Raw genomic sequence first — 27,173 nt, forward strand, 5'->3', positions numbered from 1 at the left:
TATCTGCAGCACCACCTAGTGGCCAGCAGCACGAGCAGCAGATGATTACTTTTCTAATAGGATTCCGATGATTGGCTTCAGGCGAGCACACAGAACACGTCCACATTGCGCTCCCATGAACAGGCTGCAAACAGTATCTTCCTATTCCATGCACACAGTCGGAGCATCCAGCTAAAGGAATAAGCAACCAGCCAGACTAAACGGAGCGATTTCTCTCCAGATTGCACACAAGTCCATGGCCAGTGACCGGGTATCACACCACCGCTTCTAGAGATGCAGGGAAGTGTGAATTATCTCCAGGGTTGACAGAAGGAGAAAAAAAACTTTTCACTGGACACTGGTATTGGTTTGACCTGAGGGGGTAAAAAGGATGGCGGCATTGAGGAGGAAATTTGGAGAAGAATACCATGTGGTGACCACTACGGTCGGTGGTGGGTTCTTTCCTTCTGTTAAAAGAAAAAGACAGAGGTTTGTGGACAAGAATGGACGCTGCAATGTTCAACATGGGAATCTGGGTGGCGAGACCAGTAGATACCTGTCAGATCTCTTCACCACCTTGGTGGACCTGAAATGGAGATGGAACCTCCTGATCTTCATCTTAACCTACACAGTAGCTTGGTTGGTAATGGCTTCAATGTGGTGGATTATTGCCTATATCCGAGGTGACATTAACAGACCGCACGATGACAACTACACCCCCTGTGTAGCCAATGTCTACAACTTCCCCTCTGCGTTCCTCTTCTTTATAGAGACAGAAGCTACCATTGGGTACGGTTTTAGATACATCACTGAGAAATGCCCTGAGGGGATCATACTCTTTTTGTTTCAGTCTTTGCTGGGATCTATCGTGGATGCCTTCCTTATAGGCTGTATGTTTATCAAGATGTCACAGCCCAAAAAGAGAGCAGAGACTCTGATGTTCAGCCACAGCGCTGTCATCTCCCAGCGTGACGGAAAATTGTGTCTGATGTTCAGAGTGGGCAACTTAAGAAATAGCCATATGGTCTCTGCTCAGATACGATGTAAGCTAATAAAGGTAAGTGCTGGAGCGTCTCCGTATTCTTATATGGAAGTACTCTGCCTCTATCACCACATCAACATCTCATCTTATCTTATTTTGCACTATTCTGCAGCTGATTCTTTATACAGTGAAATTTATAGCATGTCCCAATAGATAATAAAACATGCAATTCTAAGATTTAGGGAATCGTATGTTAAGCAATTTCCTAATATAGTAAACAACTGCGGTAGATTAAGCCAAATTGCGACCGTCCTATGTCCAAGATATAGACTTTAAAGCTACGTACCCTAAATTTCGGCTTGCACTCTCAGGTGCATATGTGGTTTCCGGGGGAATTGCTGGTGGCAACTGAGATACTATGGTGCATTAATGGCACCAGGGATGTTATAGGATTGTTAGGAACAATCGTATTCTAAGCAATTTTCTAATATAGTACACTACTGCGGTAGATTTAGCCAAATTGGGACCGTCCCATGTCCAAGATATAGACTATAAAGCTATGTACCCTAAATTTCGGCTTGGAATCTCAGTTGTGTATATAGTTCCTGGGGCACCTGCTGGTGGCAATTGCAGATACTATTGTGCATTAGTGGCAACGGGGATGTTATAGGATTATTAGGGTAAATCGTATTATAAGCAATTTCCTGTTATAGTACACAACTGCAGTACACATTGCGACTGTCCCATGTCCAAGACATAGGCTATAAAGTTATGCTTCCTACATTTTAGATTGGACTCTTAGGTATGTGATTCCCAGGGCACCTGCTGGTGGCATCTGCAGATATTATTGTGCATAACCGAGGACGTTAGAGGATTATTAGGGTCAAAACCATTTCACTTTATCTAACTCTAGTACGGGAATCAGTTCTTCAATAGTTTTTTATTTCCATTTTAATATCCATGTGGTTTACCATCACCTGTCTTATCCGAACGTAGCTCAGATCTGTCCTATAGAGGTTACTAAGAGGATCTAAGGACAGTAGTGATCTATTACATCCCTCATTCCTAGATCTATACAGTATAACCGGGCATTGCTAGAAATGCAATTCCATAATACTTATATTTATTGATAGGTTTCCAGTTTATTATGGAGGTGCCTCATCCCTAGAGCTATACAGTATAACCGGGCATTGCTAGTAATGCAATTACATAATACTTTTACTTATTTATAGGTTTGCATTTTATTATGGAGGTGCCTAGAAGCACTGGGAAAACCCTGGGGGCATAACTAGGGAATGCACAGAGCATAGCGGACCATAATATTCCACCTTTCTACCCCATATAAATCATTCAGCCTTAGCAATAATTCATAGCAATAACCTTTATATACAGTGTATACAGGACTATATCTCTTGAAGGCTCTAAATAATACAGTATATTGATGTATCTTCATGCTTAGGGACTTCTATATTCATCTTATATAACAATGCACACGTTGTACTCTGTAACTCTGGACTGTATCAGGGCAAGCTAGAAGATTATATAGGGTTTATTCCTATTTCTGTAATTGAAGTTTTTGGAAGCTTCTTTATGCCCTCTTATGGTGAGTTCAGGACCATAACCTACAGTCAGGACCTACTGTACATGCTTTGTCACTTCTATATCTGCACCTTAGATGATCTGATGATGGTGGTGGTAAGATTAGTGATGTTAATGACAGTTTCTTTCAAAGGGAAGATCAAAACTAAATTTCTTTCTGAAACATAATACTTTGTATTGGTTGATGTTGTAGGTTCTCCTTGTAGGTTCATACACCGTCCAAAAGCAGCAATGGTTAAATCCCTTGATTATTTTTGATTAGTAAGCTTCAATCATAGACATACACATGGTTCTAGAAATATCTCAAAATTGGGCAAGGATCAGTTGGATAAGTAACTGGAGATAAAGGTTGGACACCATATCTGAGGGTCACACAGTTTAGTCTTTTTCAGCCCCATAGTGGAATTAAGGCAGCAAAATAGGTGGCATCCTCCACCACAGCCATTTAACCCTCATGATCAATATCTTAATGCTCAATAAGCTTTTATTCCAGGGCCAACTATGGGGCTTTTTTCTTAAAATAACTTAGTTAAATCAAGTGATGTCCCTTAACTCCACAATGGGGTTTATCCCAAAACATATTTATTCCCTGTCCACAGCATCTCTGGTGATCGGCTGGACAGGGACCAGAAGTCCTACTGACCTGCGCCTTATAGACTGGGACTTCCAGAATGGGCAGTCCTGTATGTTGTCTTGGAAGTCTTATAGAAGTCAATGGAACCGGACAAAGCAACATGTTCAAAAACTTAAGTTTACCATCATCTTAGGGCTCTGTGAGGAATCTGTCCTATGATGGACTTATATAGCGCCATTGACTTGCTGCATTTTCCTATTGTGAGCCTAAAAATAATTACTTTATTTATATAGCGCACACAGATTATGCAGCGCTGCACAGAACTTTCCAAATCGGTCCCTGTCCCCATGGGGCTCACAATCTAATCGTCATACCGGTATGTTTTTGAGTGTGGAAGGAAACCGGAGGATCCGGAGGAAACCCATGTAAACATGGAAAGAACATACAAACTCTTTGCAGATGTTGACCCTGGCACTTGAATCCAGGTCCCCAGCACTGCAAGGCTGTAATGCTAACCACTAAGCCACCATACTGCCCCTATTACAAATTAGCTAAGTAGCTAAGAAAATCTTAAAGGGATTTTCAAAAAGAGTAGATCCCCTACCACCAACACTGCTGCCAAGCTACTACCCAACAATGTTACATGTCCTCATGTATCACTGCAGTATGACGCCCTGTTCCCCCTGCCATCGGGGATCCAGTAGGCAGTCGCAGAAGCTCTCTCTATCCCTCATACACATGCACGCTCAGTTTGGAGAAGTGTGCATAATTCAGGAAAAGGAAGAAGGGAGAAAGCCACATTCAAACACTTCTGGTGGTGGCAGATGTCCTACCAGATCAAAAAGATTGGGAATTGACATTGAATGTCTTTCACCTTCCAAAAATTATCTGGTTAATACATGCAGTCATGTCATAGCACAAGGGCAATGCACATAGTGATGTAACAAAAGAATAAGACTTGGAATGTTGTATCATTATGTGCATTACCCTTGTATTGCTGCATCATAACATGTCCTATTCACGTGTAACATCACAATGTGCATTAACCCTTGTACAATGACATCACAATATCCCTTGATTATGTGTTACATGACTGTGTGCATTGTCTCTATACTATGACATTACTGTTTGTTTAACCTTGATCCTGGAACTTCTCTAGTTGCTTGTAGTGACATGACTTGTGCATTTTCTGTATACTATATCACTATGCTCATTTCCCCAGGGCATGTAATTTATGTGCTGTAATGGCAGTGAGTTTACATTATACATCCATGACTTATGTATATGTATGCGATGATGTGTACAATGCACATTACAATGACGTGACTGTGTTCAGCATTTCTGTACTGTGACACTACTGTATGTATCATTTCAATTTTATTAGTAGATGAACTCTTGGCATTCCTAACGTTGCAATGTGAAATTGTGTTGTTATCCAGCAATTGTATGTCAATGTCCATCAGAGTCCATGCGGGACTTTAACCTGGCCAGAAGTGCAGTACTAAGGCTATGGTGTCACATGCTGGAATAATCCATGGCCTTCGTGCTCCACTTCTGGCCGTGACCAAGGACGAGGATGACCCAAAACTTTGCAGATGCCGCTGATGCAAACTGACTTAAAGGGCATCTACCAACAGGATGGAAGACTGTATGCAAATGAGCCTGATGGGCTCCAGGCTCCATTAACACCTTAGTCCCTCAGGCTCATTTGCATACAGTCCCTCATCCTTGAGCACCCAGCCATATTCCATGATTACTAAGTATTATGACATCACTTTTCCATTATGTCTATTCTGTGACATCGCCATGAAATTCTGTACCGTGATACTGCTCTGTGCATGATCTGTGTGCATCATGTCCATGCTGTGACATCACTGTGTACATTCTATTCATACAGTGACATGATTTCTGTATTGTCACATCGCTATGTGTATTATATATCTTTGTATTATGTATTTGCTGTAACATTACTGTGTACATTATTTTAATTCTATGTCATGATTGTGTAATGTGACACTGCCCTGTGCACGATTCATGTCTATTAAGTGTATTCTATGACATTACTATGCATGATATTTTAATAGTGGGACATGATTTCTGTAATGTGACATCACTATGTGAATTATCTCTGTGCCATGACATCCCTGTGACATTCTGTACTGTGACACTGCTGTGTCTATGATCTGTGTAAATTATTACTTCTATAATGTGACATGACTACATGCATTATTTCTTTGCTGTGATATCACTGTGACATTCTGTGCATTATGACTATGCTGCAACATTACTGTGTACATTATTGTAACTCTATGTCATGATTGTGTACTGTGACACTGCCCTGTGCACGATTCATGTCTATTAAGTGTATTCTATGACATTACTATGCATATAGTGGGATATGATTTGTGTAATGTGGCATCACTATGTGAATTATCTCTGTGCCATGACATCACTGTGACATTCTGTACTGTGACACTGCTGTGAGCATGATCTGTGTAAATTATTACTTCTATAATGTGACATGACTACATGCATTATCTCTTTGCTGTGATATCACAGTGACATTCTGTGCATAGTGACTATGCTGCAATATTACTGTGTACATTATTGTAACTCTATGTCATGATTGTGTACTGCCTTGTGCATGATCCATGTCGATTATGTATTATATGACATTACTATGCATGATATTTTAATAGTGGGACATGATTTCAGTATTATGGAATCACTATGTGCATTATCTCTATGCCATGACATCACTGTGACATTCTGTACTGTGACACTGCTGTGTGCATGATCTGTGTGAATTATTACTTCTTTATTGTGACGTTACTGTGTGTGATCTGTGTGAATTATTGCTTCTTTATTGTGACATCACTGTGTGTATTATCTCGATGTCGTGACATCACTGTGACATTCTGTGCTGTGACACTGCTGTGTGCATGATCTGTGTGAATTATTACTTCTTTATTGTGACATTACTGTGTGTGATCCGTGATCTGTGTGAATTATTGCTTTTTTATTGTGACATCACTGTGTGTATTATCTCCATGTCGTGACATCACTGTGACATTCTATACTGTGACACTGCTGTGTGCATGATGTTTGGATTACGTCTTTGCTGTGACATGACTGTGTACATTATTTTCTTCCAGGGACATGACTGTGTACATTATTTTCTTCCAGGGACATGGCTGTGTACATTATTTATGTAATGTGACAAAGATGTTTGTCTTCGGGATAACACAGTCACAGACATAACAGCAGAATAATCGTAGACATTGTTTGGTCTGCACTTACTAGCACAGTTCTACATTTTGCTGTGATCGTATTTGGTATCTGTGGTTCCCCGACCCCCTCCCCGTGTCTGTCTGTCAGACCATCATTCATGCTTCTGTGCCTTTTGTTCATTTATTTATAAGATCAGGTTATACTCAGGAGGAATATCCAATGTAACCTGAATTATATTACTATCAAATATTCACTCTCTTCATTTCAAAGTATTACATATCACATACATATTCCAATAACATTCTCTGTCCATAGAAAACATGTAGATATAGATGAAATCCATTACTATATGAGAAATCAGCCCCAATGCCGGGAAAACAACAACACGACTGACTCTGCCGCCTCAGCAATAATTCACACTTGACTTTTACATAAACCTGAAGATATAGCGCGCAGGAAGAAGTGATACAGCAAATGTGATGTGTTACAACTAACACATTGGGAATGTGTCACCGCAACGGCGCATTAAATATGTAATATGTTCCCAGTCACTTTGGCTTGTGACACGCAGAGAGCGTCGCATGAGTTGCCCAGATTGTGTGCAATCTGGGATGGAAAGGCAGCACCGAGTTATGTAAGAATCTGCACACGCCAATCCGGCGATCTTTTCTTATAATAAGACTTGTTTTTGTTAATCCAGCGCTGCAGACCTGGGAGCGGAGTTGTTGCAATCGCTCCCCATCAGATCAGCTGGAGTTGGGAATGTCTATATCTGTCAGTCTTTTCTTGTATTCACTCAGCTATTCATTCCTCCGGTGCAGAGGCTGCATGTACTCAGCTTCAGAGGCTCCAAGACAACCTCCCAGTGTGGGAGATGGTTAGAGATTCACTCGTATCGGGCCAAGAGCAGGAGGATTTGGACTTAACATTTCTACACACTATTCTTAGGTGATGTGTACCAGCCTGAGTGTTGGATTAAGGTGGGTTTGGGTCTCGGGCGGAAAATCTGGTTGAGGTCCCAACAAAATGGTAGGGTAGACATTTAACATCCATGTAATAGGCAGGGTCTCCCCTGTGCCCCAATGTGTAAATATGCCCCAATGTGTCTGTAATCCCCCGTTATAATCTATTAAGCAGGGTGATCCCTCCCTTCTTTATTGTTTATCCCCAAAGCAGCAAAAAAAAAAAAAAAAAGTAACAATGTGCTCACCTCCCGCTTCTTCTCTGGCATCCGCTTGTGGATCTCCCCTCTTTGAAGGCAGCACCCGATTACACCAATATGAGGTTTAAAGGGCCTCTACCACCAGGATGAAGGATTATAAACCAAGAATACTGACATGCTGGTGTGTGCCCCTCTGGCAGGATCTGCTCTTCCTTCAGCTTCTTAGGACCTTGTTTTAAAAAAAAAAAAAAGGTTTTACAAATTATGGAAATTAACCTGAGGGGCTCCGGTTTTATTTCTTAAAATCAAGGGCATAAGAAGCTAAAAGAAGAGTGGATCCTTTCAGAAGGTGGAAACACCAGTATGTCAGTGTGCTTGGTTTACAATCCTTCATCCTGGTGGTAGCACAACCCTAGACGTTGAGCATCTTTTCATCATCACTCAATTAATTGATCACACAGAATTACACTATTAGCGCTTTCTCCTTGTTCTCTTTCTCCCGCCTCCCCCTATCCTTAAAGAGAGGAATGGCAGAGGTTTATATATACCCCTCTGCTGCTGCAGGCTGCATAATCACAAGTGATTAAACCAAAACCAGCTCATTATTCCAACTGGCGGAGCTCCATGCCTGGGATGGACCCTCCTGCTGCCTTAACTCCTCTTGGGGGCACAAGCCCCGGGGGCTCTTCTCATAATCCTGCCCTGGTCAGACGGGCCCTCCGGACAATCAGAGGATCCTTGGGTGGACCAAGGCTCTAACCTAATACTGCAGCTCAGAGACACAGCAGAAGACAAACTAATTTGGAGGTTACTAAGGTCATCCTAGGGGATGATGAAGGGTGGACCGCAGAACAATTTTATATGGTGCTTCCAAGTTACCCTAGTCTGATGCCCTACTGGCTACATACAAATGTTCAGAACCAGCTCCTGAAAATTGTTCTCTCCAATGTCATACGGCATGCTCCATGTTTGGGTTTGAAGCATTATTCTTGCATCCAAACAGATGTTCTTTGTGCAGTGGCAAAACTGAGGTATTGCAGCTTAGTCTTAATTCAAATGAATAGGAGCTGATCTGAAGTAACAGCAGAGAACGGATTCCGGTTTTATTCTCTGTTTATCAGTGATTGAGAACAGCTGATATGTGGGGGTTCTGATTGTAAATCCCAATAATCAAATTTTGAAGACCAATTGTATGGAAAACCCCTTTAACACAAAGATGCTTTAATTAGCATTATGTTTGGGGGAGGTCATCAATACACCCAGATTTTGACCTTTGCAGATATCTGCCATGTGTAGAGGTCACCACTGGGGTTAGTAATAGGTTGCAGCTGTGACCTGTCCTGAACGGCACAGCTAAAAAAGGAGCTGCAGGGGCTGGGATGGGACCACTAGCAATAGAATATGTTCAAACTATAGAATCTTTGTGTCAAAAGTAACAGATGTTTAACCAGACCTTGAACTTCTTCAACCTGTCTGTGGTTAATATTATTGATTGGTTTCCCTACATGGCACTGCAATGGAAGTGAAAGGGTCATTATATATACGCAAGATCTCAAAATGGGGTGCTTTATTTACAGAATATAATATGGAAGTTCTTAAAAGGAACCGGGATATACAATCTAGCCATCCAGATTAGTAGTGTGGCCACTTATTCATAGAGCCCCAGCAGATATTAGCCCAATGTATAATAACCTTATGGCCAATAGTCAATGTACAACGTATGTCCATAGCCAATAGAACTGGTCAAAAATATATGACAAACGCAGACGTTACCTATAAACTGTTCCACAATTATATTTGTGTGTGTGTGTATATATATACTGTTTCATATAGAGTATGATGTTATGTAATGTAACTTCCTCCAGGCCAAAGACAACCTAATAATGGAGAGATTAATTATTGTACAACATCCATTGCCATATAATCAAACCTATACATCTTAATTGTATCTGTACTTGCAGCAGGCAGGGATTCGCTTCATCCCCCTGACCTTGGATAAGTCACTTTGTCATTTTGTTATCCGGGCATAGAGAATTGAATTGTAAGGTTGATTGAACAGCCATATTTGTATGTGTAGGGTGTACACAGCGGCCCTCACCATGTGACAGTAAATACAATATATTTGTGCGCTGGATAGGGATGACGGGGACTTCCTTTGGGAACGCTTCTCATTTTTGCTGAGATCTTTTTCCATTATGAAGAAAAAGGTAATCACTGAAATGTTGATCTGACAATTGGACCATCTGATATGTATGGAATTCAACATGAATGTTGCCTCTATATGAGTTGCTGCCAAAAAAACGAAAAATCGAACCACAATAGATATTGCAGATCTGATTGAGGCAATTAATTTCTGAGACAATTCTAGTCCTGTAACAACCTGACCCCGATCCAATACTGTAGCTTTCCAGCTGGCCATATTCCAGACACAGGTCATCGATTTCCTCCCTGTCTGTGAATTGGCTGTTGTCTCGTAGTGCTGGGAGGAGACTGAGCTTCTGTCACTCACTTCTCCCTTTCCTGAAGAGCTTCTATGTGACCTAAAACCTAGAAGCTTCTCTCTGTTTTTCTAGCAAGAAGGAATTTAGAAAGTTTTAGATTGAAAATCACATTTGGAGGGAAAGCGAGAGGATGAGAGCCAAAGTAATAAAAGGAGAAGCTCTTTGATGTACTTGGGCTGACTGCTATTGTTCCATATGACTGTTTATATTGGGTAATGTAATATTTTATTCCTATATGTCCCCTATGATTTGTAAAGTGCTACGGAATATGATGGCGCTATATAAATAAAGATTATTATTACTATTATTATTAGATTTATTTTACGTAAAGTGTCTCATATTCACATTCTATTTATGTATTCTTGTTAAAAAAAAGTCACCTCTCCTAACCTGTGTATGTCAGTAAATACTTATACTGGAAATAACAATTTCGGTAGAGCCGAGGGCATTTAAATCATTTGCTCGGCCATCTTTGATTCGATTGTTGCCACCTGTACGGGAGTGGCGATTGGTTGCTATTACAGTCAGGAGTCTATGTCAGGCCTGTCATTCAGCCTCATCTCTAACTGGAGGCAGCTGTTTTGAGATCGCTAGCAAAACTCGCAAATACTGCAAAACTGCAGTATATGGTAGTAGTGATCAGACCCCCAAGGGAAAAAATGGGGAAAAAAATCCAAAACTGAAAAAAAATACAAGTTCAAATCACCCCCTCTCCCTAGAATTGATATAAATTGATCTAATAAACAAAAAAATCATAAACATGTTGTCTCAAATGTCCCAATCTATTAAAATATAAAAATGGTTATTTCCCTTAGTAAACCCCATAAAAGAAAAGAAAATCCAATGTCCGAGATGCCACTATAACAAGTGTTCAAAAGCTCATACAGTACACGAAATGGCAGCAACGAAAATGTAAGCTCACGCTGTAAAAAATGAAACCATACATGTAAGCTGGAGTATAAAAAAATATTGGTGTCAGTATACTGCATGGAATATTAAACGCCGTCACTAGAAAGCACAATTTGTTACGCAGAAAACAAGCCCCTCATGCAGCTCTGTACATGGAAAATAACAAAATGTATGGATTTTTGAAGTTGGGGAGCAAAAAAAATGGAACCACAAAAACTAAAAAGTCGGTAAGGGGTTAAAGCTCTCTCTGGTTTAGTGGCTAGTGGTTCTGTATCTTGTAAAATGTCATACTTTATACCTACCTAGAGATGAGTCAATAAGATGGTCAGACTCAATGCCGATGCACCCAGCACCTGCACGCAGCTTAAAAGCTCTCCCGTCTTGCGGGCCGTACCCAATGCATTGCTATGGAGAAGGGAGGGGTCACCCCTCCTCCTCTCCATAGCACCGGGAATATGGCCAGCTTGAAAGATGCAGTGTTGGATCGGGGTCAGGTTGTTACAATTGTAACTAGAACTATCTCAGAAATCAATTGCCACAATCAGATTTGTAATATGTCTTGTGGTTCAAAAACTTTTTTTTAGATAAGTTGGCAGCAACTTATAAAGAGGCTCATTCATGCTGAATTCATACATATCAGACGGCCGATGCACCCATCACCCTCACACAGCTTCAATGAAGCAGAGGTAGTACACCCGGCTTCATTGCGCATGCGCAGTACCTGTAACTAGGGTGTACTGAACAGCCGCGTAGGTGCTGAGAGCTCCAGACCAACATGAGTATTGCCTATGAGCTAAGGGCATTTTTATTTGCATGTATATAATCACTCTTAATATAATCTAATAAAACATTGACAATTTTTTTAGTCCAACTCCTTCAGTTTTTCTCCAGGTTTTGTTTGTTAACTGCAGGCACAAAGGCAAATAACATAAGGTGATTTGGGACCCTGCATGACCGGCCCATATGGACCTTTGGGTGGTTTAGTGTCCCAAATCCCTTTAAGAAGAGATGCTCCAGAATTGTTATATGATACAAGTATTACTATAGCAGGGATGGATTCTCTTATATTCATAAGGAAGATTTTTTATTGACATGTAAAAAAAAACTTCTAACGGTGGCTCTGACTTTAAGGATTTATCGGTGGATTTGCCGTTACTGGGGCATCTGAGTAAAATGTGTATGTCACTGGGATATAGTAGAGCGCACTCTGTATTTTCTTCCAGGGTTGTCAGCTCTGATTCATTTTTATGAAAAATAATGTCCTACTTTACATTCACTGTACATCGTTTCTCAGCGGAAGGAACAGGATCACTGCTACTCCTGACAGCCCAAATCTCATACAGCGCAATGATAAGGCCACTGACAGCTCAGTAAATGTTTCATCCCAATGGAAGCCGTGCATTGTGCCGGTAATAACACAGTGTTCCTCAATATACATCATTTATTTTCATCCTCAGCTTTGTTTTGGCACTTTATTGGGGACACACATTCTCTATTCATCGTCAGAGATAACAGCTGGTGTGTATTACACATCCAGGTCCATAGGGTACTACTACCAAGTCGATACAACAAGTCTTAAATGGGTTGCAGCCAAGATAAAATAAGAATCCTTAAAGGGGTATTCCCTTTTTTCTACTGACCACCTCAACTTGGGACAGGTGATTAATATCGGATCAGTAGAAGCCTGGCACCCCGATGATGTGTATTCATCAATGTCTATTAAAAACAGTACCACTCATTGGGGCTCATTTACTTACCTGGTCCAGTCGCGATCCCACGGTGCGTTCTCCGACGTGGATTTGCTTCCTGCCGGGATTCACTAAGGTCCGTGCGCTCGATGTCCACCAGGTGTCGCTGCTCCGCTGAGGTCCGCCGGAGTTCACCTTCTTCTCTTCAGTGCATGTAAGTGCAAGTCAAGCGACACAAATTCTTTTTTAAATACCACGTTTTTTCTGAATCCGACGGGTTTTCCGATGGCCGCGCCCCCGATTTCCGTCGCATGGGAGCCGGCATCGATGCGACACAATCCGATCGTGTGCGCCAAAAACCTGGGGCAATTCAGGGAAAAACGGCGCAAATCGTAAATATTCAGGAAACCCGGCGATTCTGCCCCTTAGTAAATGAGCCCTAGTGATTGATATTGCAGCTCAACTTCATTTTCTTGAATAAAATAGAACTACAAATCAATGGATCTGGCTGTAGATAATTGGGCGCCAGTTGTCACATCCACGCCATTCTGAAACAAATAGTTAAATAAAGGGAGCCTAACAGCATGTGGTATGTTGTCAAGCAACTGAACACTTCCCTGACCATGTTTCTTTTATGATCCAGTGCGGTGGCATCAACCTAAAAATTAACTTTGAAGGGAGCGTAAATTTCTTGTAAAAAGTCAAGGAGGTGGAGAATTAAACACTGAATGCAAGCTTTCCCTGTCTCAAAAAGCCACTTCACTGTAATTGATGGTTCTGCATGCAGAGACATCACTAACCAGATCTCCTGAAGTCTGGTGCATGATATAAGTCAAGGGAGGAGACCTTCAGAGGCAGGGAGAGCTTGACTCAGTGCTCCTGAGTTTGTGGTTGTATCCAATGCCAACCAAAAAAAACAACAGCAGTACTGATTAGAATTATATTAGACAGGTTAGAATTATATCTGTGAAATGCTCTATTTTTGTTAACAACATTGAATTAGAGAATTTGTTATTTTGCCATTCTGAGTATATTTAAGAATTTTGTCTTTGTGGGAATACCCCTTTAAGAAAATGAAGGTTTTCCCCCCTTGGATAGACTCATTAAGTATCCAATTTCCCTGTCTATACTGTACTGAGCTTTTTGGTATCTGTTTTCCCATATTACTGGTGGAACATTTACTGTCTCCTGAGATGTTCCAAATATATTTTGTACCAACCAGGGAAATTGGCCAGACCCCTGGAGTCTTGGAATGTCCTGCTGAATCTGGGTCGGTTGGGAAGCATGCCTTTTATCTATTAAAATTGAAAAGCAGATTCCGAAGGGGAACCTGTCATCAGAAATTGGCCTAATAAACCAATTCCAGTATGTTAACAAGCAGCAGAGCAGCCTTTAGATGATGTTTCTTTCATAGTCCAGTGCAGTGACATCATCCGGAAAATCAGTTTTGAAGTGAGATGTAGACTGATTTCCCTGCCTCTGAACACCTCCTCCCATGTGATTGTCATCATGCGTCGGACTTCAGGAGATCTGCTCTATGATGTCCCTGAACGAAGGACCTTAATTACAGTGAAGGGGCGTTCTAAGGCAGGGAAAGCTTGACTTCAGTGTTGAAATCTCCGCCTCCTTGACGTCATAAAACCAATTTACATCTCACTTTAAAGTTGATTTTCTGGATTATGCCACCACATGAGGCAATGCAAAAACATGATCTATAAGCTGCTAAGCTGCTTGACAATGTCACGGGTGCCCCTCTGACCCATGTCCCTTCCGCTACGTCCCCAACTCTGATCCTGTGCTGCCTGTCCTGACCTCCTGCCTGTCCCCGACTACGATTCTGCTATATGACTTTGTACCTCACCTTGGCTGCCACTGCAGACAAAATTGTGTCTGTGGAGCGACTTGGTAGTACCACGCCGCCGCAAGTCCAACCCACTTTGCGGCAGGCTCTAGTGAAAACCGGGTACTGCTTAGACTCCGCTCCCAGGTATCCGCTTACGTCATTGTCAGCGGTGGTCCAGTGGGTCCACTACCCCTGGTGCCTGACAGACAACATATTGGTAGTGGTTTATTAGGCAAATTTCTGATGACAGGTTCTCTTTAAGGTAATGAATCCAGTACATCCCAGGCTCCACATTCAGGTCACAGCAATAAGGGACAATGCGGGCGAGTGGACTTGCACACTAGGTCTGTTGAACTAACTCTGCTGCAATGTGATGATATATACTGGACTTACAGTGTCTTTATATACTGTATATAAAGATATATACAAGACTTATATCTTTTTATGGACTTTCTATATATGCAGCAAATAAATGTAAAATTTAGTTTAAGTAAAAAATGCATTTTAAAAGCAACTATGGTGTGAATTGTACCTTATTGATTTGATTGATCCAGGTGCATTATGGAAATTTAGGCTTGTGGGACCCCTATCAAAAGGAAAGAAAGATTCAAATTAGCAGGTTACACAAGAGTCTCGGCTTTTTAGGCAAAAGCCCAGCTGCATCACATCTTTACCATCTATGACTATTCATAATAATAACTACCGAAAGAACAGGAAATAATATGCATCTTCAATCCCGATAACATAAACCCCAGAGATAAGCCCGAGGGGGTTTATTGTACCCATTTTAATAACAAGGCAATGTTTTTCTAGCTATTGTATAGTATTTCTTCACTTTGATTGGTTTTTCAGTAGAGTAACTGAAAATGTAATATTAAACCTCTATGTTCAACCATAAACTTTGATATTAAAATCTGAAAAGGTTTCTTTTATTAGACCTTGGTATCAATCATCTGCAACCAAGGAACGACTTTCATTTCCTGGAGGGTTACAATATATCCCATGTTCCTGGGAAGTTACATATGCAGAGATGCTGAAATTAAAATATGATTCCCAAATAAATATAATTCATATTGTGAATATTGGTGAAACTTTGTAAATACAGGCGGTCCCCTATTTAAGGACACCCAACTTACAGGCGACCCCTAGTTAAAGACAAATTTTTTGTCTGAAACAACAATTATAAAATATACAGTTTCAACTTAAGAACAAACCTATGGAACCTATCTTGTATGTAACCAGGGGACTGCCTGTATGGGTCTAATATCTGAAGCATCAAATTATGTTCTGTTGATAACTGGACTTTTAAAGAACTTGTCTTAGGTGCCTCTGAATCAAAGGGATTGTCTACTTTCACCTTCCATTTCCCAGTCCATGGACTGGCCGGTCCATGGACTGTGTATTATTCCTGGACCGACCACCAATATGTGAATTGAACTTTCTACCTCGTTTTCTATGCTGCAGTAAATTCATGTCACACCACTATGGTAGACTTGGAAAAAGCGGCTGGTCCATGGACTGTGTTTCTTGGGCCAACAGGGTCGTGTGAAACCAGCATAAGAAAAGAGGACCTCAAAGAACAGACAACTACCTTCAATTAGCTCCGAAAGTTTTCGAGCAATCAACTCCTTTTACACATAGTGATGTATAATTTAATTATTAATTAGTTAAAATAGAGAGTTTCCTTCTCTATGTTTCTGGAGGACCTAAACTATCCATGTGTTATACCATTAAGCACAGTGTAATGCTACAATTGTACTGTGGAGGTGCTGTAAAAAAGACAAACTCTGCAGGGAATCTCTGAAGGACCTGGTTACTTAGTTTCATAGTACGGTTGACATATGTCCATCAAGTTCAACCAAGATGAAAGCGATTCGATCAGGAGGGATATATTAGGGAACACAATTCTATATTATGATATAACCATCCATGTTATTTTGATAAGAAGAATAAAGGTATCTAGACTCTTCTTGAAGCCCTCTACTGCCCCATACTGTGCCCCTACATGATAAATTCATCATGCCCCCCCTTAGTCATCTCTTTTGAAGACTAAATAAATCAATTTATTTAGATCTTTTCTATACCCCCTTTCCCCTTTAACATTTTTTGTGGCTCTTTATTGTACCCTCTCCAGTTCCAGGTTATCTAGGTTTGCAGGACAATGTTTGATATTTTTGGTGGACCTTCCTGACTAAAAGAGAAGAACTCCTTTAAATATACTGAGAGTAAGTCACTTGGTTTCCAGCTTTATTCTTCATTAAGGATTTGATTAATATTAAATTATTAATATATAATTTCCACATCGTGTGGTTTTAGGAAAGATTCCAATAATAAATTAATGTTGAGAAATCTCTCCTCATATCATTCCTTCACGTAAATTTCTAGATGAATGAATGGTGAATCTACCCAACACATCGCAAGCAGCGGAGAATATTACCTAGAAGCCAAGTCTATAAATATTCTGGCTGTTCCTTGAAGGTCCCTTAAAAACATGAGGGAAAATGGTTAATTTCTCTTTTCACAGTTTTTTTTTTCTCCTGTACACATTTTGGTGGATATAAATTTGTCATGCTCCATTAATCTTTTACTGCCTATGCGAAACACACGATTTTCAAGTTCAATTCCGGCACAGTTGTGTTCAAGCTATCTGCTATGATCTAGTCATTGTAGAATGGTGACCTATTTCAGTGAGGTTGGTCAGGCACACATTATTGGGCTGCCAATCTACTTGTTCCCAGCAGGGTGGTAGCCCCCATCCATTGTAGATTTGGCCATCCGTTCAGTTGAATGAATTTTTGTTTTTATGCCTTGCATGATATGGCCAAAAATCGTATACTGAACCTTTGGTGATTTAGAAGTATTTTACAGATAACTTGTCGGAAGGTTGTACGGCAGTAGATTCTTTGCTCACTCATCAGTCATGGAGTTTTGGATCAGTAGTTGATCCAGTTGAGAGAAGTATATGTCCTTCCATCCTGTTTCTATTCCTTTTGATCCTTCTTTTCATTTAGAGCATGTCATCTCTTAGTGATCACCAGTTTGGGTTATTTTTCCACCCTGCATGCCATTTTAGGTGTGCCAAAGAGCGGGCCCATCCCGCGGCACATACAGCCAGAAATCTCTGCCAGATAAAACCTGGTCTACGGGCCTACATGGTGCCCAAGTCTACTAAGAGGCTGAAGTCTCTAAGTAGATTGAGGACACCGGGGAGAATTTTAAGACTGGCTCATAAAATGCCAGTTTTAATAAATTTCCCCCAATAAGTCTACTTTTTAGTACCTGACTATAGGCAATGTCAATTGGTTCTGAGTAGCTCTTTCAGATATTTATGGATGAGCTGATATACTAAACACATCCCATAAAAGACATTGGGGGTCATTTACTAAGGGCCCGATTCGCGTTTTCCCGACGTGTTACCCGAATATTTCCGATTTGCGCCGATTTTCCCTGTATTGCCCGGGATTTTGGCGCACGCGTTCGGATTGTGGCGTATCGGCGCCGGCAAGCGCGCAACGGAAATGGGGGGGGCGTGGCCGAACGAAAACCCGACGTATTCGGAAAAACCGCCGCATTTAAAAACGAAAAATGTGTCGCGGAGCTTGTACTTACCTTCACTCAGCCGGGCTCGGTGTATTCCAGTGCGTTCCGATGCTCTTCAGCGCAGCAGCGACATCTAGTGGACGGCGGAGGAACTGCCTTAGTGAATCCCAGCCGGACCGGAATCCACCACAGAGAAGGCGCCGCTGGATCGCGAATGGACCTGGTAAGTAAATCTGCCCCATTGTTTGAAGTGATCTTACTGTCCATTGGATGTAACTTAATTATCAAAGAACAGTTCCAGGTTTAATATTGCTCATTTAGCTGAAAGTGAAAATAAGAGACTTGCCGAGCAGGGAGAGATATAGTATTCTGGTAGAAGATAATGTTTATGGAATGCCATAGACAGACATGGGGCAGAAAAAAGTTAAAACTCACTGTCCTGAGCCATATCAACAAATACAGGGAGCTAGTACTAGGCAATATTCTACCTGCATATACAGGCTGGAATACTGGATTTACAGACAGTTACTGTGCAGACTTTGCAGACTGTTTTTTTTTTTTATAAATGAAGCAGATTTTTTCATAAATTATAATCACACAGTTATGATTTAAATAAAATTTTATCATAAATGGATTGAGCCACCAATTACATTTATAAAACTGTATAACTTCATAGTGCGCATAACCGACCAGTGCTCCGTTCACCTGTATAGGACATCCAGAACAATTATTTCTTCCAGCTCCATAGAAGTGAATGGAGCACTTATAGGTTCCCATTTTCATGATTTCTAGGGCTACCAGTAATCAGACTCATAGCGATAGGGGATACATGTCATTTATAGAACAACCCCTTTAATATGTTAAAAGCCTAGCGGAGGATGCAGAAATTGTAATTACAAGGACCATTCCAGCCCTAAGACCTTTCCTGTCAAAGAGAACCATGACATTATAAATGGCCATTATATAAACTTACTATAATGTCACACTTATTATACCAAGCTCATTATACAAATGAAGGGCTTTCTTTTACGATGCATAAATCCCATAATTCATGACAGCGTCACACACTCTAGCATTCAATGTAATTGATAGATGGAGGCCAAAGTCTAAGTTTTGCTGTATCAGCCACTGTGTTAAACAGTAAGATGATAAGTGATCCATATAATTTAAAGTGGACCCGCCACCTCTCCTACCTGCATTAATCTTATAAAATCACAACTCTATAGCAATAAGTATGTGCCGTATTTCTAATAGAAGTTTATTATCTAAATGGGTGCTACCATTTAGGTGTATATCCCTTCATGGGTTGTTGCTACAAGCTCTAATTTTTCCAAAGACATTTCAACGCCAAGCCCTTGTAACAAATGTAAATCTCCTGAGCAGGTAGCCAAATATACTCTTCTGACTTAGGTCCAACTTATATAAGGCCCCCTTTTAAAGGGATTGTCCGGGATTACCTATTTTTTTCGTATGTACTCCAGGGGGTATGAAAGTAACTCAGCTTTCTCTGGGTCCGGAATTTGACCATTTGTGCACCCGCTACCATCAAACAGGTCACAGGCAGAGGCTGCAGCAGGCATATGGCTGTCCACATGATGTCACCGCCTCTGTATAGAGACAAAGGGGCTCATTTACTAAGGATTGCGGATCGCACTTTTGTCAGACTGTTCATCTTTATCGGGGATTGCACGGCTTAGACAGGTCTTTAACAGGAGTCTGCGCCGCTGTCTGCGCCGGGATTGTGTCGCACGCAATGGTTTTTTGGCGCAGCACAGCTTCCATGTGATACAAATTGGGGCGGCGTGCTGTCCAGACGATCCGACTGATTCAGACTGAGCACAGGATTTAATTTTTAAATTGTGTTCCAATCCAATGCACTTACATACACCACTAAAAAGATGGTGAACTCCGTCGGACCTGAGCGGGGAAGCGACACATGCAGGATATCGGCGCACAATCTTAGTGAATCGCGGCACAGTGCACGATCGTCGGACAATGCACTTTCAGTGAACTCCGTCGGTCGGGTAAGTAAATGTGCCCCAAAGACTAGCGTTGATGGGCAGTGCAGTGCTGCAGCAGAGGCCCAAAACAGGCGGGCATATGCTGTTTCTTATTTGCATACCCCTAGGGCTACGAAAAAGATATGTAATCTCCTTAATGACCAGACCCTTTAAAGGAAATCTACCACTCGGGTAGACAAGATTTTAGAGAATTAGAATTTTAAGAACTAAAGAGAATTTCTTAATAAAGTATATTAGAAAAATGTTCACTTACTGGTCGGCCGTTCTTCCTGTACTTCGGAACATTTTTTTATTATGCCTGAAACACCCGACTAACACAACAATATTGCCTTTACAGAATATGGTAATTAGAACTGGGCGCCCCTGTGGACGTCACACATGTGGCCCAGAGCTCTTCCTGGTCTGCAGGAAGAGAGAGGAAGTGTGGACAGGGTCAGGTTATTATTGGAGCTCCTTCTGTTCGACCCCTGAATCTTCCTGTTCAGGTGGATGTCAAGGACGCTCCAATGACAATCCAAATTTCTTCTCCTTCTGGTGCCCTCAGGCCTATTGAAAGCTGTGGTATAGCATAGAGCAAGAAGATTGCAATAAGTAACTGCTTGAATTGCTGTGTTGGCACTTTGCAAAAAAATATGCAGGTTTTGGGTTGCAGTTTGGGCACTCGACCTCTAAAAGGTTCGCCATCACTGCCCTAGAGGTAACGAGCATCCATCATAGGACAGGCTACCACCAATGATGTCCTTAAGTTATTAAAACATAATAAAACAATATAATTTTGGTTTATTTGTGATTGAACAGTCTCACATATTAAAGGCAATGGGAGTTATTTATCATTGGTTTACTTGGGCATTTTTGCCATAAAAAAGTTCAAGAAAGTTGCATTGAGTTTTTTGCGAGTTTTCACTGCTAAAAAGTGACATGGGGTTATTTCCGCCACTTTACTATTCTATCGTGAACATAGAACTATTGCTAGTACAACTCTGTGCAAAGCAGATTCATGATTTTTTGAAAAAATTGCAGAAAGTCGCATAGTCACTCTGGTCCCCTGCTGGAGTATGTATTGGGACTTTTTATGGATTTTGTAACATTTTGAAAAATAAAAAAAGAATCCCAAATAGCAAGTAAAGCATAAAAACATTGATTAGAGGGCTAAAGCCACTTTAATTAATCTGAAGGGGCAAAGGAGCTCCAAAGACAGACATACAACTGCCCCAAGGAGCCGCCTAATGATAAATAAACCCCAATGTGTTGTTTGGACATCACAGCATAAAATGTAAAAATGTGCTGCCGTGTTTTTTGTCATTTCACTGCATTTGGAATAGTTTTACAATGTATATTGCAAGGGATATTAAATGGAGCTATTAGGTAGTAAAAATCAGTCATGCACAAAACAAACTAAAAAATGTAAACGTTTTTGAAAGTAGGAGAGCAAAAATTGACAAAAAATGGAAAAGGGCTTTGGCATTAAGAGGTTAAAGGGAAAAGCTGGATGAACCCTAACTGAGCTTCAGGGCATATGTAGCATATGGATGAAGCATGGATGAAGGTTTTGGGTTGGGAGTAGTTGAGTGCCAAAATCTGTTCTCTGTAGTCCTCACTGTATAAACAGGAAGGCCCGTTTCACTCTTGCGATGAACTCGCATCACACTCGCAACGCAGGCTGCCCGGATCGCACGGCCCGAACGCTGCACACCGGAACGGAACTCAGCATGTCAGTTCACTCCCGGTGTGCAGCGTTCGGGCCGTGCGATCCGTGCAGCATGCGTCGCGAGTGTGATGCGAGTTCATTGCATCACACTCGCAAGTGTGGAACGGGCCGAAATGTGATTGTCTGCAAGTTGTACAACATAATCTCTCATCAAATTACTTACATCCATATTCTAGTCAGAATTTCTGTAATATTTCAACATTTAATGTTTGCATTGTCTCTCAGTCCAGACAGACTCCAGAAGGCGAATTCCTGCCGCTAGACCAACGTGAGCTGGATGTTGGATTTGGCACCGGAGCGGATCAGCTGTTCCTCGTTTCTCCATTAACTATTTGCCATGAGATCAATCACCGGAGCCCATTCTTTGATCTCTCGCAGAAATCGTTGAGGAGTGAGCAGTTTGAGATAGTTGTCATTCTGGAAGGCATTGTGGAAACTACAGGTGAGATTCAGAGCAGCATAATATCTGCAGCAGGAAGGGGAAAGCGCAGGTTAGTTTAACTACCGCATCAATAATGTAATGATTAGTATACAGAGAAGGGAGGGTAGAGGAAGAAGAAAAGAGTCACGGTAGTTGTAGTTGTATGAAACAGAAAAAATGAGCAAGGCTGAATAGAGAGACGCAGCATACTTCACTAGAAATCAATACCTGTTCATACAAACTTCCAGGGTTGTACCAGAGGCAAGACATAACTGAAGACGTTGAGATGTTTAAGACATGGAAGATTCTTCTATAACACTTCTTTAAGACATTGAAGTACCTAAAAGAAAACACCAAGTATACAACTTTGTTGGCTGACAACATAGCAGAGATTGCACGGACCACAAGATCGAATTGAAACTATTCTTTACCTCAGGCAACCAATATTACTGTGTAGCAGGGAGTATACAGAGGCAGTGCACATGGTTGAGGTTGAACACATGGAAACAGTGGGGCACATTTACTAAGAATGTTGGACACTGCACTAAAAGTGCTCTGCCCATCTATAATAATTGGTGCGACCGATTATTAAGAACGTACACCAGAAATCATGAATCTGGCACTTCTCTACACTGGCCCGACAGAGTTCACCAACTTTTTTGTGGTGCACATTCAACAAAGGACGTATGACATACTTTGCATGCTAAATCAGGTGCAGGGTCCGACTGAGCGCTGGTCTACCCTAGCCCCTTTGTGATCTGGCTTTACAGACTGTTACACTGTCTCCCCCTCCCCCCTGCATCCTCAGTACTTCTTGCCTCACTTCTTGCTCACTGATCAAATGTTTTTTGGTGAAGACTATAGTAAATATGGCAGGCGGGGACATGAACATGAGTCATGTGTAGGGTGGAAAATCGGTGAAACTTTCTGGGATGAGGCTTTATAAATGTCTTGTCTGCCAGAAAACTGTCAGACAAGACATTACAAATCCCTCCCACTGTGCTCATAAAATAATATATATCTCTCACACCTCAACTGACCACACTGTGCCCACCACATATATAATTTATGATAAATATTATGCCCCCTTAATACATTATACTGAACCCTTATACTGTGGACACAAAGTTAATGAACAATTATACAAATTCCCCTTACTGCACTATAATATATACTTAAACTTTAGAGCAGAAGAGGCTTCGGCGCTGCGCGCCTACATAGGATATACCGGAGAAGCCTCTTCTGCTCTAAAGTTTAAAAAGTGTTAAAACCGCGATACCGCGGTTTATAACACTAACGAAAGTAAGTACCGGCACCAGCTCACCCTGAGCTGGTGCTCGGTACTTACAGCTTACCCCTACCATTCTAAATGGCAGGTTTCCTTTAAAAGACATCTACCACCAAGATGAAAAGACTATATGCAAATGAGCCCGAGGGGCTCAAGGTTTCAGTAACACCTCTGGAGCCTCTCAGACTCATTTTCATACAGTCCTTCATCTTGGTGGTTGATGTCTTTTAACATTAAAACGGCTGTATACTTGAGTAAAAAAAAATATAGGTTATCCCAGGTTTTTGTGTTAAAATTAGGGGCCTCGGCTTATACTTGGGTCGGCTTATACTCGAGTATATAGTAATAGTAACTTTTACCAAACTGTTACGTTCCCTACCATAAATGTCCAAATCGAGACAACTATTGGCTTTTTGATTTCTGACTACCGTAATTTCTGGGCCATTAGGCGCACCGGAATATAAGGCGCAACAGTCCGATGCGCCTTATATATGTAATAATTCCATATATAAGGCGCATCGGACTATAAGGCGCAGGGTCCGGGGGCGTGGCGGAGGTCCGGGGGCGGAGCGGAGACCCAACGGGACGCGGCACAACGCCGAGAAGAGACGCGGGGAAGGTGAGCGGGGAAGGTGAGGGGGAGGTGGAAAATAGAATACTTACATAGATCCCCGCTACCGGGTCTGCAGTTCCCGCTGGAGATCTGCTGTCTCCGGTAGCGGGGACCTATGTAAGTAGGGTCCGCTGCCCTCCTATAGGGCGCACCGGACTATAAGGCGCACTTTGGATTTCCAAGTAAATCCAAGGCTTTTAAGTGCGCCTTATAGTCCGGAAAATACGGTATAAGCAAAGATAACATTTTCCAGTAGCATCTACAAGATTTTCCTTTGTTATCATGAGACTCATAAGGTCCCACAAAACCATTTTCTTATGGATATTTTATGTATTTTCATTAATATGAAATCCGCAGCAGAGGTGAAGCTTTTACGGACTAATTCCAGGTGACTGAGATCTAAAATTCATCCTTGCCCCACGATGTGCGTCAGAGACTATAATGAGAGCTTATCCTCTGATAATCATTTGGCACAAGAAAGATAATTTCCTATTCTTCTTTGAAGTCTATACAGCAGGATGGACATTTACAAAGACGTATTATGAAGGTGGTAAAGCATTCAGCGCTATACAAATGTAATATGAAAAGACTTTGCCTGCATGACAATACTGCACATTATTGCAGGTTGTTCTGAGATTACAAAAGCAGCATGTTTTTCTTCCGAAATTCACGTCAAAAGGCTGATTTGCTATAGACACATGCCAGGTGATTTTGGCAGAGCAAGTCAGCTGTTCTGACCTTTAACATCACATGTTGGTGGAATGAATGGTTGGGCATACTGAATTCCAACATGCCTGGTCCTTCGATTTTATGGAAATGAACCTGGTTTATTTGGCTCTTCCTGTTTGAGAACACATGCGCTCCTGACAAAGTTCCCCAAACATATTTTTGGGTAGGATACTATTCCTAAGAATCAGTAGGAATAGCTATTTAGCAAACAAGAGTTTGGCCAACGCCATCTTAGGGGTTTTTTAGTGTTACTTTACTGTCAGAATCCATTAAACCAGGGACACTTACTCATAGATCCAGGTACCGGGACTGTAGTAATCATCTTCTTTTTGTCATCCATGGCTTCCTTCCTTCTAAAATTAACCTTTAAAATTATGATTATGAGTCGGAAGTGCAGGGGGCGCTACTGCACTTGCGGCTCATTACACTGTCTTATCCTTCTTACTTCTCCCCCAGCATTTCACCTGCCTGCTTTAATCCCACACAGTGGGAAGGGGGAAGAGCTCCTGCGCTGCTTAACAGCCTGTGAAGCTGCCGCACGGAGGGGCTCTGGGACCACAGAGTCCTTCTGACTCATTAGCATAATTTTAAAAGTTGATTTTAGAAGGAAGGAGGCCATGGATAAAAAACAAAGAAGATTACCACAGTCACGGTGCCTGGATCTACAAATATATATCCCCCGGGTTTATCATGCTTGGTTTTGATAGTAAATTTCCACTAAATAGACTTATCCAAGCTATGGATATATTTACATGACACTAACATTTGCATCAAACAATTTAGGGAGGATATTTTATAACCAACTCTGGTTCTGCATGGTAATGTTCCTGTTCCTAACCTCTGCCCTTGAGATAGGTGCAGGCACCTGAGGTAGATCTGCATGTGTAAGACATTTCAGCTGTCCTGATATATAAAACTATTACTTGACTGTTTTGGAAGCTCCCGTGTAAATTACCTGAGTGAGTTGCACATGTCGGGCCAGCTATCCATTCACAGTGGTAATGGGTTGAGGATCTTAACCCCTTTTCTTGCGGTTCCTAGAGGCATCAATTAGATATTTATGGTCTACAATGTAACCCTTTGTATCTGCCATCATTTATTTTTTTCTATACATGTCATATGCCAATTTAACTCCTACATTATAATCCCATCATGGAATTCAACATATCTAATAATCTCTATGGATTGTCTTCCAGGAATGACTTGCCAGGCAAGGACGTCTTATACGGAGGATGAAGTGCTTTGGGGACATCGGTTTCTTCCAGTCATGTCCCTTGAAGAGGGCTTCTTTCGAGTTGACTACTCCCAGTTTCATGCTACCTTTGAAGTCCCAACCCCATATTATAGTGTCAAGGAGCTAGAGGAGAAACAAGCCCCAAATTCTCCTCTAAACTCTCTCTGCAGTGATAAATATAACCGGGAGAGAGTTTGTTCTTTAGACTACCTCAACGTCTTTGAAGTAGGCAGCAGTCTACTTCCATCTAAACTTCAAAAACTCAGCCGGGGCAGTGCCAACTCCCAAAGGAAGCTCCTAAGAATGTGCACCAATAGTGTGGAGAGGGCGTGCAGCACCGGGGACCTCCCATTAAAAATACAACGGATCACAGTGTCCACGTGTGAAGACAGCGAGGAGAGTACACCACTCAAGTATTTTAAGGTAAAACCGGAGTGTATGACGCAGTCTACTGGAAACCTCCAGCTCCAGAAGAAGACACAGAACATGCTGACCTTGGGGACAATGCTAGACAGTAACCTACCGGCAAAGCTGAGGAAAATGAATTCTGGCTTCATCAGCTAAATGTAAAGGAAGATGCTGGATCCTAACAATAAATGGCCTTAAACTTTGTGACAAGAAGAGACATTCACTGTTCTACATTTTGTCATAAAACATTGTTTTCAACATTCAAACATGCATTGAGAAAGTCTTGTCTTTTCATTAATGCATGAGAACTGACATATAGAATATACGGTATGTTTTGGAACCGAAAAAAATTGCTAAAAACAATAAAAACTGTTTTTCTCATCACTGTGAATAAATATTTACTCAATGTACAATAAGTCAACAATGTGCATATTAAGTGACTGTTGCCGGCAGTCTCTTTCAGTTACTGTCTGTCGCTGGCAGTCTCTTTCAGTAAGTGTCTTTCATTGACTGTCTCAATGTACAACAAGTCAATGGGGGTCATTTACTAAGGGCCCGATTTGCGTTTTCCCGACGTGTTACCCGAATATTTCCGATTTGCGCCGATTGTACCTGAATTGCCCCGGGATTGTGGCGCACACGATCGGATTGTGGCGCATCGGCGCCGGCATGCGCGCGACGGAAATCGGGGGGCGTGGACGAACGAAAACCCGACGTATTCGGAAAAACTGCCGCATTTAAAA

At 41.5% G+C, this 27,173-nt stretch overlaps 1 protein-coding gene across 2 annotated transcripts; it reads left to right on the forward strand.

Annotated features, from left to right (window-relative positions):
• Positions 1 to 71: 71 nt before the first annotated feature.
• On the forward strand, positions 72 to 26,811 carry LOC140064693 (G protein-activated inward rectifier potassium channel 1-like). Of its 2 annotated transcripts, XM_072111816.1 has the most exons (3): positions 72 to 1,036; positions 21,963 to 22,179; positions 25,985 to 26,811. In XM_072111816.1, exons 1-3 carry the CDS (start codon positions 371 to 373, stop codon positions 26,584 to 26,586), a joined length of 1,485 nt encoding a protein of 494 aa, XP_071967917.1. In that variant the 5' UTR covers positions 72 to 370; the 3' UTR covers positions 26,587 to 26,811. The 2 variants fall into 2 exon arrangements, with proteins under 2 accessions (XP_071967917.1, XP_071967918.1); XM_072111817.1 differs by lacking the exon at positions 21,963 to 22,179 and having other exon boundaries at positions 25,985 to 26,121.
• Positions 26,812 to 27,173: the final 362 nt, after the last annotated feature.

Source organism: Engystomops pustulosus, chromosome 6, assembly GCF_040894005.1.
Source record: "Engystomops pustulosus chromosome 6, aEngPut4.maternal, whole genome shotgun sequence".
Classification (NCBI taxonomy): Eukaryota; Metazoa; Chordata; class Amphibia; order Anura; family Leptodactylidae; genus Engystomops; species Engystomops pustulosus.

What these genes read in the sequence shown, in the direction of transcription:
- LOC140064693 (XM_072111816.1), top strand. Translation starts at nt 371, where the DNA reads ATGGCGGCATTGAGGAGGAAATTTGGAGAAGAATACCATGTGGTGACC. An exon ending in TACGATGTAAGCTAATAAAG is followed by an intron (nt 1,037 to 21,962) that starts GTAAGTGCTGGA and finishes ATTGTCTCTCAG; the next exon opens with TCCAGACAGACTCCAGAAGG. An exon ending in AGGCATTGTGGAAACTACAG is followed by an intron (nt 22,180 to 25,984) that starts GTGAGATTCAGA and finishes ATTGTCTTCCAG; the next exon opens with GAATGACTTGCCAGGCAAGG.